The sequence below is a fragment of the Genypterus blacodes genome, unplaced genomic scaffold, assembly GCF_046128005.1.
Source record: "Genypterus blacodes isolate CSIRO-AG114 ecotype Tasmania unplaced genomic scaffold, CSIRO-AGI_Gbla_v1 ptg000015l_1, whole genome shotgun sequence".
NCBI lineage: Eukaryota > Metazoa > Chordata > Actinopteri > Ophidiiformes > Ophidiidae > Genypterus > Genypterus blacodes.
Genome location: NW_027466829.1, coordinates 7,102,501 through 7,117,005, shown reverse-complemented (window position 1 = coordinate 7,117,005; position 14,505 = coordinate 7,102,501). Strand labels below are relative to the sequence as shown.

Sequence of the window (14,505 nt, the reverse complement as noted above, 5' to 3'; positions counted from 1 at the left end):
AGCTCTTGGTGTTGTCGTGGTAACACATACAGATTGTGATCTCTTTCATTTAAAAAGCTTTGTTTGTTGTTGCTTTTAAAAGTTAAATCCAAGTTGTGCGAACCAATCATGGCCCTGCTTGTTCGTTATACGTAGCAAGTTTACGTGTTACATGACTGAAGGTCATTTCAACCAATAGAAAGTTACTATGGAAGATTTACCCAATCGTCCGTTATTTTGTTGCAAAATTTTAACCAATCATGTAGCTGTTTGGTTAAAATTAAGCCAATCCCAGTGAGAGGGAGGGCTCATGTACAAGAAGCGCGAACAGTCAATAGAAGAAGGAAAATGGCGACTTTAGGAATGTTTGGATATGCTAATATTTGTTATTGAAACGTTAAGTAGAATGACAAATATCTATTGCGTTTCCTTACGCTGGCGTCCGGTCATTTTAAACGAGGATTTGGAAGGAGTTCAACCGGTTTAACGACAAATATAATGTGCGACTGCGTTAATTTAAGCGTCATTATCTACGGTAGCTAGCGGCGCAGTGTAAGTCGATATATAAGTGATATAAGTCGGCGATTGAAGCTTCTGTAAATGGCGTCTCTGTGTCCGGGCTCTCACTATGAAAGGTACGTCGAGAGTCGTAGTTGATCGGCGTTTGTGCCATTTGCTTAAATCGGGGTTATTGCACTTGTATACATTGGCCTAACTCTCCAGGTTTCCGTGTGTGATCGTGGATGTTCCGTTATGGCGTCACACAATCTGGTGTTTGTCGTAGATGTTGATAATCATTCAGACACTCGGCTGGATGTTAGACATCACCCCGTCAAACGAGGAATATTACGAATCCTGCTGCATTTCGGCTACAAGTATGGCTTTGATAAAGTCCGCTGGGGCTTTAAGTTCTTCCAGTCGCGCAGCGGCCGCAGCGGCAGCGTCTCGTCCCGGGGCTCCGACTTCAAGGAGCTCCGGGACAAAACGTTTGAGGACTTTGAGTTGGAGTTTGAAGCCAAGTTTGACGTGAAGGACAAAGTGTCTCAGTCTCAGCCGAGGCAGCAGTGGACTCGGTGTGTGTCCGTGCACAACGCGCTGAAGGAGACGCTGCTGGACTTCCAGTGGGACAGACCGGACATCACCTCTCCCACCAAGCTGTCCCTGCGGCCCCGGAGGGCCTCCACCCGGGCCGCTGAGACCGGGGGCTCGCAGCGGGGCGACGGCTCTGCCAGCGGGAGGAATGTTCTGTTTGTTGTCTCCAAGTGTCCACACTCCAGGACACAGCTGGAGGACTATGTGTCTCTGGGCGGCAGGGACACACACGCAGACGTGTCGGAGTGTATTGTGTCCAGAAGCCTTCGTGACATGTTGCTCCAGCGGCAGGTGGATCTGCACTGGATCGACAGCAGTACCCAGGTCCAGGTGAGCACAGCAGGGGACAGAGTAGCAGTCAGGTCTGTCTCATGTATGGAGCAGGAACACACACACACACACACAAACACACACACACACACACACACACTTTACTCTGCATAGTTCTAAATCCTGTCAGGTGCTTGTATTTGTCCCCATGTGTTCCACTTCACTCTCCTCCTAACTGAAGCACATTGTTAAAAGAATCGGTTGCCTTTTTTTGTGTGCCAAAGTTCAGTTTTGACCTATGGTCTAATTTCAGGTCTCAGGGTGCGAGGATCACTTTGGTTCTGAGAAGCTGTGTGAGGTTCTTGCTCAGCTGGGGGGCAGACTGATCCCTGTGGTCTCTCTGCTGGACCTCTGCGGCTCTCGGACCCCAGACGCAGGCTACAGGAGAGACACCTTTGTGTTTGAGCCCAGCGTTTCATACCTGCTGTCCTCTGAACCATTCTATCGATTAGCTTTCCCCGCAGTTGGAGGCGTTGTGCGCTGGGAACAAGGTGAGTGACAGAAAGCTGACCTGTTTCAATAAAGAGTAACGTAGATGTTCAGGGTTACAGCGGCTGTGTTGTTGTCCTTCACCCAACAAGGCGATGTGGCGCAGAGCTGCAGTGTCACAGTGGAGCCGGTGTCTCGCAGACAGAGGTGTCTCCCAGAGCAGGTGCAGGTGTGTCTGAAGGGCGTCCTCCAGGGATGGGACACCTCCTCGCTGTCAGAGGCCTCCACAGAGTCATGGGTGCTGCACCGCCCTGACAGCAGCGAGGCCGGCACGGCCGCCTTCCAGCGTCTCCTGATGGAGCTGTCTGCTCACGCTGTGCACATGGTGAGACATCAAGAGCAAAGCTTCTTTTACTGTTAATACTCTCAACCCAGGGTTTCCAGCAAATTGTTGTTCAGATGAATATCACAACTGTCAAGTGCTTCTCCCTTGTAGTGGTGCTGTTTTATGCAGTTACACAGAAGCACCCGAGCTGAGGCCGTGTTGCTTCCAGTAACATCTCTTGTTGCTGTTCCCATGTAGCTGCTGGCAACTCAACACTGCCCTCCGGTGGCTTTACTGGGTCCATGAACAAGAACACTGACTGACTGGTGTAATAATCTCTTCTCCCATGTGTGTGTCCCCAGTTGGCTGACGTGAGTGAAGGTGGGTTGGTGTACTCGGCCATCCTGTCCACTCTGTCTCACACTACGGCTCTGCTCACCGTCCTCCGCCCTGGGATCACACGAGACAACCGGCTCCTGGCCGCTGAGATCGTCCCTCCCCCTACAGACGACATCACAGCTGAGCTGCCAGATGTTGTAAACAGCGTTTTGGGGGTCGTGTATGACATCATGGAGGAGGACGACCGTGCACATGGTGAGGACAGAGTGGAAATCTTTAGGGTTCCAAAACAATAACAATATCCATCTGAAGCCTTGTTTTTAGTCCCAATACTGTCACACTCTGTTATTCTGTCACCTCAAACTAAATCTATCTGTATGACTTGTAGCTGCAGCAGATTTCTCCTTTTTAATCTCTGTCCGTCTTCCTTCTGGATGCTTTAATGTTTTCTCCATCAGACTTGCTTGAAGGTCAGCAGATTCCTGAGTGGGCCCAGCAGGAGCTGAGTCACTCCTCACAGAGGAGCGGCATGATGGAGAGCTGGTTCCCTCAGTCAGACCAGGCAGGTGTCAGCTCCCATTTAATGGAGTCAATGAGGTACGAGACGTCTGATTCTATACACTGATGAGATGATGGATGATTGAAATCTCCATCAGTATGAGTATATAGTGTTGCAGCTTTATTAATTGAATTGAGCTCCAATCTAAATGTCCTTTCTGTGATGCTTTGACAGAACTTTGCAAGGGAATCAGCAGTTAGTTTATTGTATCTGTAATCTTGTACCATTATTGTCTTTTGTTCCAGGTTACTGCATGCAGTCCCAGAGAGGAGAGAAGAGGAGGAGGAGGCGTCTGGTCTGCAGCAGGAGCTGTTCAGTGGTTTGGCTGAACTCTACCAGATGTCACAGGGTGTAAACGCCAGGAGCGGCAAGAAACGTACGGCCTCAATGCAGATTCAGACTCAGGCTGTCTGTGAAGCTCATTCACATTTATAAAGGATAGAAGATGAATTTGATCGTTCCCAATGTTTTTTTCAGGCATCAATATTGAGTAGTATAGAGTTTCTGGTCTTGAATTATGGAATAAAGAGCTTTCATGGACTCATTGACCTCCTGGTAGCTTTCTGTCAGGCACACCACAGCAGCAGTGATGCAGATCTCTGTAAGTGTAGTTCTCCTTCTCTGTCCTGCAGGCGGCGCCCATCGGACTCCAGTGAAACAGAAGATGAAGACCATGAGCCGCTCCCTGCAGATGCTGAATGTGGCCCGACTCAATGTCAAGGCCCAGAAGAACCAGACGGAGGCGGAGCAGCCGGGAGCTGAGGGACGGGGGACAGACAGGCCGGCCAAGAGACGCTCGTCTGACCGGAGCAAAGCTGGAGACGCAAACACAATCAGTGAGTGTTGAGATTTTACCACCGTTACTCAAGTTAGGGCCTCTGTTACAGATACTGAAGAACACAGTAACAACCTGACTACAGTCACACTGAGACACCAGGACAACACACTTTGATGCTAACAGATCACATCTTCCCCTCTCACGCAGGCTTCAGTAGCGAGGCTGAGGTGCTGTCCCACCTCAGCTCCTCGTATGAGAGGGCGGTGGCAGAGACGGATCCGTCCCTCCTCACTGGAGCCCAGCAGCTTCTGTCTGCTGTGAAGATCTTCCTGGTGGCAGAATCCGACCTGGAGGTGTGACACAATATAACTCCTAACCTGACCCACAGCTCACTCATGGTGGCATAAAGAAGATTTTGATGCTGAAACTTATTAAAATATCATAATGAGCAGCTTCATGTTCTTCATCCTGTCCTGTGATGTTAATACCTTCTACTGTATTCCATCTTTAATCATTCTCTTCTTCTTCTTCTCATGTTGTAACGACTCAGTGTGACGTTGTATGCGTGTGTGTTTCTCTCTGGCAGGTAAAGATCTCCCTGTTTGCCCAGCAGCACCTTCTGAAGACCAGCAAGTCCATCAGGCAGCTGTACGGCTCCAGTGGCAGCGTGGAGAGTAAAGTCAGAGAGTGAGTGTGTGTGTGTTTGCAGCATGTGTGCCGGCTCGTTCTGTACCGAGTGTCTCGTGACGTGTGTGTGTGTGTGTGTTCTGGTATCTGATAGGTGTCAGCTTCAAGCAGTGCTGAGGCTGGAGCTGTGCAGACTGATCACCTCGGTGCCGTCCTGCTCACTGGACCCGGATCAGATGGTGGAGGAGGTGAGGAGGAGCGACGGCCCCTGTTAGCTCTTAACTCAGTCAGGAAAGAAAATTGGATTCATTTTTTCCTCCTGTGACAGGTGGCTGATATGCTCCGGATCATCTCCCTGACCAAAGATCCACTCTGCTCAACAAGGTTCCTGCAGGATGAGATCCTCCCCGGGTGAGTTTGGAGTGTTAGATGTTTAATGTGTGTGAAGTAGTGAGACAGCGGACAGAATCATCAGATGCATCTTCACTAAATGCTGTTGGATCATGCAGGTGCCTCTAACAAAAGTGTGTGTGTGTGAGTCTGACACTGGTCCTCTCTCTGTGACGGCAGCTTTCTGACGGCGATCCCTCGGGTGCTTGCAGACGTCTACCACAGCTTGGGCACCCAGCTCCCCGAGGCCCTGCTGGCTGTTCTGCCCTCTGACTTCTTCAGCGACGACTCGGTGGCCAAGGACAGCGTCTCCCCCTCGGCCTCGTCTCCTCCCCTGTCCACTCACAGTCTGCTGTCAGACGGCCTGCAGGCGCTGAGGTCCGGCAGCAAGAGGAGGTGAGGGGAGGAAAGACAGTGAAGGCATCACGGGGCCTTGTCATGTCAGGAGTGTCAGACTGCACGTGTCCAGGATATTTATCCATCCTTTTGTTTCTGCTGTAGGAGTGGAATGCTGACTCGTCATCGCAGTATGACTGAATCGTCACAGAGTATGCGGCAAATCGAGATGCCGAAGAAGACGACGAGAGCTGTAAGATGAAGAGTTATCAGCATCTGAAAAACTTGACATGATATGACAAACAGCACCCAACTAAGGAACAAGATCAAGGTTAAGTCAGTGTCCTGTCATCTGACTGATTGTGTTTCCCAACAGTCCAAACCAAAGATCAGTGCTGCTGTGCAGAAACCAGCTGTGGAGCCTCAACCTCAGAAACCAGCAACACACGGTACGTTCCACTTGACATCCACCAGCCCGGAACAAACCAAACCAAAGCTGCTCTTTGGTCGGCTGCATATTGGGTAGAATTTTAGACCAACTGTTCCAATGACATCATACAATCAGTAAGAATTATACTTAAACATCTCAAAAATGAAAGTAAATCCTGAAAGCTGCAGTTGTGTTATGATTGGCTGTTATTTGAATATGCGAGTCTTAAACCCAGGCTGGTCTGATTGTTCACAGAGGTGATCAAGGTGAGAAGAAACCTGTTCAACCAGGAGATGTCTTCCCCCTCAAAGAAAGCCAAGCTGCCGCGGAGTCAGTCTGTGTCGGCTGTGGAGGGACTGAAGCGCAAACGATCCGACGAGTCAGACGGTAAAAGAAACAGGAACAGGAAATGAAGCGATGTAATCTAGTGTGTGATCTACAGGAGAGCCCCTCGTGTTGTTTTGTCTGGTGAAGTAAAACATCAATGATCTCTTTCCAGAGGGACACAAGCTGTTAACAAAGAAGGTGTGTGAGACGCCGCTTCACAAGCAAGTGTCCAGTCGCTTCCTGTACCGGCAGAGAATGGGAAGGTACGTGTTACTGCCACGCTCTTCCTCCTCGCTTCAGATGAAGATCACATCTGTACAAGTTTACGGTTGTGTGTGACGGTGATCACTGTTTTTCAGGAGTTCTGTCCCGACTGAGGAGTGTATCGTGGAGGAGTCACCAGTGAAACCTGCAGAAGGTGTTTAACACGTTTGAATGAAATGATTTATTTACTTATCTGTGCAGGCGATGGATCGTCTCATTATGTCTCATTTGTGTAACAGACCTCAGGAGGAGCCCGAGGTTAAAGAAGTTTGCTAGGAGACACTCCACCACCTTCTACTCCAGCTCCCAGCCGCGCTCCCGCAACCTGGACCGAGCTCTGTCCGCCTCGCAGCCTCCGCTCAGCGACGGCAGACTCAGCAGCCTGGACGTGAAGCGTGTGCGGTCGCCGATGCGTCTTCTCTTCGGGGCTGCTCAGTCCCCCCCAGAGTCTCGCTCAACCAGAACCACCAGGACCCGGTTGGCCACAGACTCCAGCGTCTTTAAGGTGAGTCCGTTGCTGTCTTGTAGTGTGGGAGTTTTTCTTTGTCAAATTCAGTTTATGCTAAGTTGAATGAAAATAAAACGCCACAACTCTTTGGTTTCTTTAGAGCCCGAATAAAACACCCAACAAGTCGCCTGGTAAACACGGGAGGGCCTCTCACGGGAACAGGACGCCAACGACCCCCAGAACCCCCAGAACCCCCAGAACACCCAGAACACCCAGAACCCCCAGAGGTCCACCTGTCATGGAGAGTCCAGTAGCAGGGAGCTCACAGGGCTCTGGCGTGGCGCTCAGGGGAAGTCCCTTCAGATCTCCAGCAAGAAGAACTAGGAACATGGAACAGACTCCAACTAAGCAGAGCCCAATGCAGAGCCCACTGAAGGGCATCCTCAGGACTCCGGTCAAGACCTCGGCTGAAGGTAGCAGGACTCCCAAGAAGAGCGTCACATGGTCGCCATCACCGCGGAAATCTGGAGCGGCAGAGAGGAGAGAAACCTTCAAAGTACCAGAGTCGCCTCGTATCGCCTCTCAACGCTCCCCGAGATCGCTGAGGACGCCCAACAAGTTCAGCAGCCCCTCAAAAAGCCCAAACAGCAGAAGAGACATATTCAAGACCCCAGAGAAGAAACCTCACAAGGGTCAGAACCATCCTGCAGAAAGGACCGGTGTGGCGTTACGTAGGTCCTCTGGAAGGCTTCAGAGTAAGAACAGCCCTGCTGAGGAGGGAGACGCTAACGTGGCTGTTGGTGTTGAGGAAAGTCTTCTTCTACAATCCACACCGCCTCCACACCTCCTCCTCTCACCGACATCCAGCTGTCAGACGCAATCCAAGAGCCCCAGTTCCACTCACCAAATGTCGACTCGTTCTGGGCGAACTCCGGGTAAAAGTCCAAACATCATGTCCTCATGTGAGCCGGTGTTTGTGTCAGATGGTTTCCTCGCTGGTTTGGAAAGATCAGACTTTCCCCCAAAGTCTCCAAGAACTCCTGAAGCCAGAAGCGGCTGCAGACGTAACTTAAGGTCCCAGTCAGGTGAGAAGGTCCCGTCCCAGCTCAACACGGGCTCCAGGTCTGCTGAGATCTTTATGGAGAAGAACACGGCTGCACATGAAGGAGAAGCTCAAGCTGAACGTGTGCAAACATCTCAAACTCACTCTGCTTCAGATACAGATTCACAACGGTTTGATTCCTCCCAGTTTAGCTCCTCCCCCACAGAGGAGGACAGCATGGACATCGTGGACGCTGCCATTGTAAAGACTCAACTCAGCGGAGGTCTGAAGATGAACATCAGCTTTTCCAGGAAGCCGTCGTTGTCCGGCGAGGACTTCCTGTCGTCTCCTAAACCGCGTCTGCCGGCCCAGGTCACACCCGGGCGGAGCTACGGGTTCCGTCAGACCCCCGACCGCCAGCAGAGGGAGGCGGCGGCTCGTTTGGGTTACGCCACTGACTTTCCTCGCTTTTCAACCCCGAGAGGCTCGGCCAGACCCCGACAGCAGAAGGACACACACACTCCCGGCTCACGCACTTACGAAGTAGAACTGGAGATGCAGAAAACGGGTCTTCCCAAATTAAAAATCCGACGCACCGACTCTTTAAATGCAGCCGACTCGGCCGCTGACGGCGCTCAAGCCGGAGCTCCCAGGAGTCCTACACCTTTTGTGAGACTTTCCCGGCTGGAGAGCCCTCTGGCTTTGTTCTCCAAACACAGAGACCCCGGCTGCGTCTCCCCCTCCGTCTGCACTCACGTCACCCCGGCTAAGAGCACACCGGGGAAGGGCGGGAGCATCCAGACCTTCATCTGCCAGGCCTACACGCCCACTCGCCATCCCGGGGGAACCACGTCTCCGGTGGCAAATGCAGATATCATCCCCCTGACCCCGTCGCCCCAGAGTGTGGGGAAGGTGACCCCAGAAAACCTGAACAGCTGGCCAAGGAAGAAGAAGGCCCAGACCGGTGTTGTGACGGGTAAGGGCCGCGGCCTGAAGGCGGAGCCTCTGCTGGAGGAGCTGCTGGAGGAAGCCGACCTCGGGGTGAGCAGGCTGCAGGACGTGGAGGACTCGTCTCCCCTCTCTCCTCTGGAACACATGGACTGGATGGAGACGCTGGATCAGAAGTCTGGCCCTGAAGAGGACGTGACCTGGGCTGCTGGGAGTGAAGACGTCCCGTCCAGTGAGTAGCTGACGTAGGCAAAATGTCTTTGAATGTAAAGATTGATTTTAGATTGTGTGGTGGTAACGGCGCCTTCCTTCATCTCCACAGCTCCCGGCTCGGCTGTGAGGAAGCCGGTGACTGCCAGCGGGATTCTGGCCCTCACACACTCGCCCATGTTGTTTAGGGGCAAAATGAACTCTGCTGCCAAGAGGGCGCCACAGTGTAAAGGTGAGACTCCCTAACTGATCAAGGTGACGGCTTGTGGCCTATTTTGAAATGTGACTGATCTAAATGTGTAAATGTCCCAGATGAGCTGGACCTGTCGCCCCTCAGCCGCCACGCCGACAAACAGAACGACGCAGGGAAGAGCTTCAGCAGGAAGAGACTGCTGCACTGAGCCACGCCCCCGCTGGAGAGCAGAAGAAGAAGCACATGCTGCTGTGAGCCTGTCTGAGCCACACTCTGCTCTGAAACCTCTCTCAAGCTTCTAAAGCTGTGAGGATGAATGCTTCTTTCATTCCTCCTCTGTTCTGCCCACCTGCTCCGGTTTCATCTGGACGTGGGTTTGACACTCAGGGTGACGCTCCTGTCGATGGCGTTTCCTGTGACCTTGTGATGAATCGTCCACTTATTTATTAGTTTGTGTCTTATGAATTGTTTTTAAAAGGGAAAGTCTGAGCTTCCTGATGTGAATACACCGTCTGTTACCAAAGTCTAAAGTAAATAAATAAATGCCATTTTTTATAAATGTATTGAATGTTCCTTCAGTGCTGACGCTGCTCCTGACTCTCGTCTCTGTGTTGTAGTTTGGCGCTCGTATATATGAAGGTCGCTGCTCACCTGACTGAAGGTCGCTGCTGTCAAAGCTTCACGCACGTTGTGACGCAACACTAAATCTCTATAATGATTTCATTATCTTTGAGTTTATTGATGGTGATATATTGGTCATTAGTAAATCATCGCTGAGTTTTACACGCGTGTGCAGAGTTTGCTGTAATCACTGGGGCCTGTCTGTCTGTCCATCTGTCTCAGTGACACCACGCACGCTGTAATCCCGTCTGGATCGGCTTTGGCGGGTCGATTGGGGTCGCGACCTCGGCTAACCTGTTGTTCCTCTTTCAGCCTGATGGCGGTGCTGTAATAACCTTCAATCAGTCACAATCTGAATTATTCTCTTTCAAACTTCACTCGGTGGTCCCTAAATGGTCGGGTCAATAACGGGTTAATTCACCATTGAGAGATGGAATTGTGGTCGGAGGACTTGTCTGCCTTGGTGGGGGTTTGCCTTCTAGTCTCACGTGTTCTTGTGAAGGCACCGGGGCAGAAACCTTCCTTTGTTAAACCACGCTACAGTCTTATCAGGAGATGAAGGAGCCTTGGCAGGCACCATTGTTTTCACTCAGTGAGATAAGGACACACACCCTTACGGCCGTCTTCTGCTTCGCTGCACCGTAGAGGTGAAGTGGCTCGCTTCACTCTGGACACGCTTTAATCTGCTGAACACTTCCATTCATTACACAACTTTAATGTGAACTTTGATCTGTGATGCTTGTTCACAATTTCCTCTTTATTCCACAGATTACAGAGTTTCCCCCCCATAAGGAGCTCAGCCGCTTATGATAAGTATGGATGTGTGATCGTTGTGGTTTGTTCATTGTGCGAGCTGCCCTGATGCCCTCTGACACCTAGACACTGTAAAGCCACCTGCGATTGTACAGACGGAGGAGAACAACGGTGAGTAAAGTGAACTCTGACTGTAAGAGAGGGGAGTGAACTGTTAACTATGAGACGCTCTATAGGATCTATAAAATCTGATAAACCAAAGTGACCGTGTGTGTGCGCGTACGTGCGCGTGCGTGTTGATGAAGTCCTTCTATATTCTGTATTCAGGCCACACAGAAACTCGACCCACTGTTCCTGCCAGAGTCAAATACAATAAACACACAAAGCGTTTCCTGTAGAAAACAACTTTCAACATAAAGTTCATACACGGCAACGGTATTTCAAAGTGACCACAAGGATTTACCAACTCATGATTTTGTTTATACTTCTATCAGGACATCAGCATCTATTTAATTCCCCTATGTCGTCATGTGATATTGTTTTTCATAATTATGACGGTGTGTCACTTTCATTAGAAACCATCTCGTGTGTTGATTCACAGCTTCAGTGTTCCTCTGCATTCTAACGCTCTTTTATAGCAACCAGAGGAGGAGTTTGATCCAGAGCTTCCTCTGCTCTGGTTCCAGTTGTTGCCTGCATGTGTTATCAATTATCTGGTCACGTAGCGTCTCATTCTCCATGATGCCAACTCTGCGTGTCCTCACAAGACCTTGTGGCGCTGCCGAATAGTGATCTATTGACGCACCAACCACACTGAGCGCGCTGCTTAAAACGGTGACAACGTTAACTCTGCGGCAGACTCAGCTCTTCAAAGCCAGCAGACCTCCATAGTGAGTATTGTGTCTTCTTTGTCTCTCTCTGTGGTCTGTCTGTCTCTGCTCGGGACATTCCTCTCCTCTGACAGCAGCAGACCTCTCCCCCCACGCTTGAGCCGCTTGTTTCAGGTCTCCGCGGCGCCGCGGAGCCGGAGCAACTCTCCATCCGCCCAGAGCCGCCTGTCCTCGTTTCACCTCTTCCTCTTTCTCCTCTGCCGCTCATCTCTCCCTTGCCTCCTCATCTTCAACACGACGCCCCTCCATCACCAGCAGCGCCCTCTATCGATCAAAAACAACACAACACAATCTGAACACAGCACACGTAGATGAGATCAGATCAGAGCGCTGTTTGAACATTAATTGTTCTCCATTGACGTGTGGATGTTCTGTACTGGCGACATATCAACGTCGTATCACATAGAGCGTCATAGAAACACAATGCCGTGCTTTTATTTTGAAGCAGCAGGCCATTCCTCGGTGTTACCCGCTCTTCCTACCGCACGCTTGACCCCGCCTGTCTCCCTCCTCTCTCATTCCATCAGAGGCTGCCTGTCAGTTGATCGCCGAGGCGCGCATTCACCTCCACCTCTCAGCAGTCCGCACTCTTCATCCACCCACCAGACTCTTGCACGATGGCGAGCAGCTTCTCCAGGATCATCTCGTCCAAACGCAGGGTGGGGATCCTGTCTTTGGTCGGTGCCGGCTCTGTAACGGCGGCGCTGCTGCTGAACCGGGAGCACGTCACCGCAGGGACCCCGGTACGCAGGATGTACCCCGCCAGGTAACGACCGAGCACCGGCGTGATGATCCGCTCTGAGCTCTGTAAACATGTTTGATCTAATCGATGGAGCGAGAACGTTCGCTCGCCAAATGACGACAATCTGCCCCGTGATGTAATTATGAGGAAATAGATGCGTGAAATATAATAGCGGCGAACTAGAATGTTATAGATGCATAATTACATATTTATTTATCCTGAGAGCCCCAAAGAAACTTCATTTAAAGGACTGAAGCAATAATATGGTGAGTTTATTTGAGTTTGCAGCTCATTTAGGCCGCTGGGACCAAAATATGACTCTTATATTTAAATATGAATCTGCGCTGAACTGTCATATTGGGGGAAACGTAATAAAATGTGTAAAAAAATATGTTAACCGCGTCCCGTCCCGCCGTTTCTAACTCGTCGTGATGTTGTGGAGGCTCTCCGGTGACTTCAGGAGGCCCCGCCGCACCTGCTGTAGGTTAGCCACAAAGTGATTGTGAAAGTCCCCGGGGAGCGCGTACGTGTCGAGCTGCGCGTCTGTGTGTGTGAAGGGAAGCAGCGTGCAGATTATTAATGCGCTATCTGCTGATCACATCTGAAACCCTCTGATCGGGTTACGTAACGCGCCGATCAAAGCCGCGCTGGAGTCTTTGGACGCAAACAAACAGCGAGAGTTTCACTGATCCAACTCTGCGTCCTGTCACACACACACACACACACACACACACACACACACACACACACACACACACACACACACACACACACACACACACACACACACACACACACACACACACACACACACACACACACCGCAGTCAGAAGGTTCTCAAGGTGACATTTTGTCAAACACACGCTTATCTTATTTGATGGCCGCGTTCCATTTAGGTGCCACCAACACACCCACACACACACAAGATTATAACAATAAACTTTATCTGTACTGCGCCTTGATTCAAGTGTGTGTGTGTGTGTGTGTGTGTGTGTGTGTGTGTGCTTGCCCGTGAGGTGATCAGGCCATAAAAAGGCAAAACACAAAATAGCAGCAAATTACATTACATTCATTTGGCAGACGCTTTTATCCAAAGCGACTTACATCACATTACCACCCTTCGCAGAGGGGGGAGCAATTTAGGGTTTGTTGCCTTGCTCAGGGGCACCTCGGCAGGGACTCGGCAGGGACTCGAACTCGAACAAGCGGAAGCTCTACCCACTAAACTACTGCCTCCCAGATCATCATTCATGTGTGTTTGGACTGTTAGAGTTCTGCTGCTGTGTTTGGATCTGAACTCTCCAGGCTCATCGACAGCAGGCAGGAGCGTCTCCATGACTAAATCACTTACTCACAATTTGGCTGTGGCCCTTTTGGTCGTTTTCCCAGATCTCTGTGTGTGTGTGTGTGTGTGTGTGTGTGTGTGTGTGTGTGTGTGTGTGTGTGTGTGTGTGTGTGTGTGTGTGTGTGTGTGTGTGTGTGATTAGACAGTTAGGTTGACTCTGCATTGGCACAGAGCTTTGCCTCCCTCACAAGCATCCGAGTGCTTTAAAGCAGAACTACTTTAGACAATGACTCTGGTCGGCCTCCTTGGTTCTGGATGATGTCATTCCCCAAACCTTCATATTTGTGGACTGTCGGGTGAATCAGCAGCACACGCTCAGACCTGACTGCGATGGAAATGACATGCAAACAGAGGCAGTGTGTGTCTGATCATGCAGGCCTCCACGCTGCCACCACATCGTCTTGCAAATGACATGTGCCACTCACTCAGGAGAGGATTCAGGCTCAGCCGCGTCATAATCAGAGCCACTCAGGCTCCACGGTGACCTCTGGGCCTGCTGTGCTGAGGCGCCCTTGAGCAGGCCTGCACAGAGATTAGGTTTTATTCCTCCAGATGGGTACATTCATTACCTCACTATCTTGTGTTGCTGTTTGCACAGTGCGGAGTTTCCTGATCTACGCAAACACAACAACTGCATGGCGAGCAGCCTAACCCCCGCTATCTACGCCAAGCTGTGTGGCAAGGCCACGCCCTCTGGATACACACTGGACCAGGCCATTCAGACGGGCGTGGACAACCCCGGCCACCCCTTCATCAAGACGGTTGGCATGGTAGCAGGCGACGAGGAGACCTATGAGGTTTGGCTTGTTTGTTTTTAAGGTGTGCAGTTTTTGATTGTGGGTCTGAGAGTTTGTTTTTATGCTCTTCAGCGCTTCAACTGTGAAACATGAGGGGAATCATGTTCACACACACACACACACACACACACACACACTACATGATGATGATTGTTCACACAACTAGTTTACTCAACATGGGTGTGAGATCAACAATGTTTTAACAGTGAGGTACTCCAGCTTTGACTCCTCCTCCTTCTCTTCTTCCTCCTCCTCCTCACAAAGCATTTTAGTAACACACCCATGACCACTTCCTGTTTTGTAATCTTCC

General features: G+C 50.7%; 2 protein-coding genes across 3 annotated transcripts in view; both read left to right on the top strand.

Moving 5' to 3' along the window:
* The first annotated feature begins 315 nt into the window (after positions 1-315).
* Positions 316-9,581, top strand: ticrr (TopBP1-interacting, checkpoint, and replication regulator). Its single transcript, XM_076169306.1, has 21 exons — positions 316-1,401; positions 1,655-1,892; positions 1,983-2,215; positions 2,518-2,749; positions 2,953-3,091; positions 3,299-3,429; positions 3,686-3,889; positions 4,039-4,184; positions 4,418-4,518; positions 4,613-4,706; positions 4,787-4,869; positions 5,029-5,244; positions 5,350-5,437; positions 5,561-5,633; positions 5,870-6,001; positions 6,114-6,204; positions 6,301-6,359; positions 6,445-6,710; positions 6,814-8,875; positions 8,966-9,085; positions 9,166-9,581. Exons 1-21 carry the CDS (start codon positions 733-735, stop codon positions 9,252-9,254), a joined length of 5,466 nt encoding a protein of 1,821 aa, XP_076025421.1. The 5' UTR covers positions 316-732; the 3' UTR covers positions 9,255-9,581.
* A 1,542-nt stretch (positions 9,582-11,123) lies between these two features.
* The window catches only part of LOC142990188 (creatine kinase U-type, mitochondrial-like), a 6,964-nt gene continuing 3,582 nt past the window's right edge, over positions 11,124-14,505 (top strand). The window contains exons 1-3 of one of the 2 annotated variants that reach the window (XM_076139912.1): positions 11,124-11,310; positions 11,838-12,076; positions 13,997-14,195. In XM_076139912.1, the coding sequence (XP_075996027.1) occupies positions 11,928-12,076; positions 13,997-14,195 (348 nt within the window). In that variant the 5' untranslated portion in view covers positions 11,124-11,310; positions 11,838-11,927. Of the gene's footprint in view, positions 11,311-11,806; positions 12,077-13,996; positions 14,196-14,505 lie in introns of those variants that run through there. The other variant, XM_076139913.1, reaches the window with a different exon arrangement.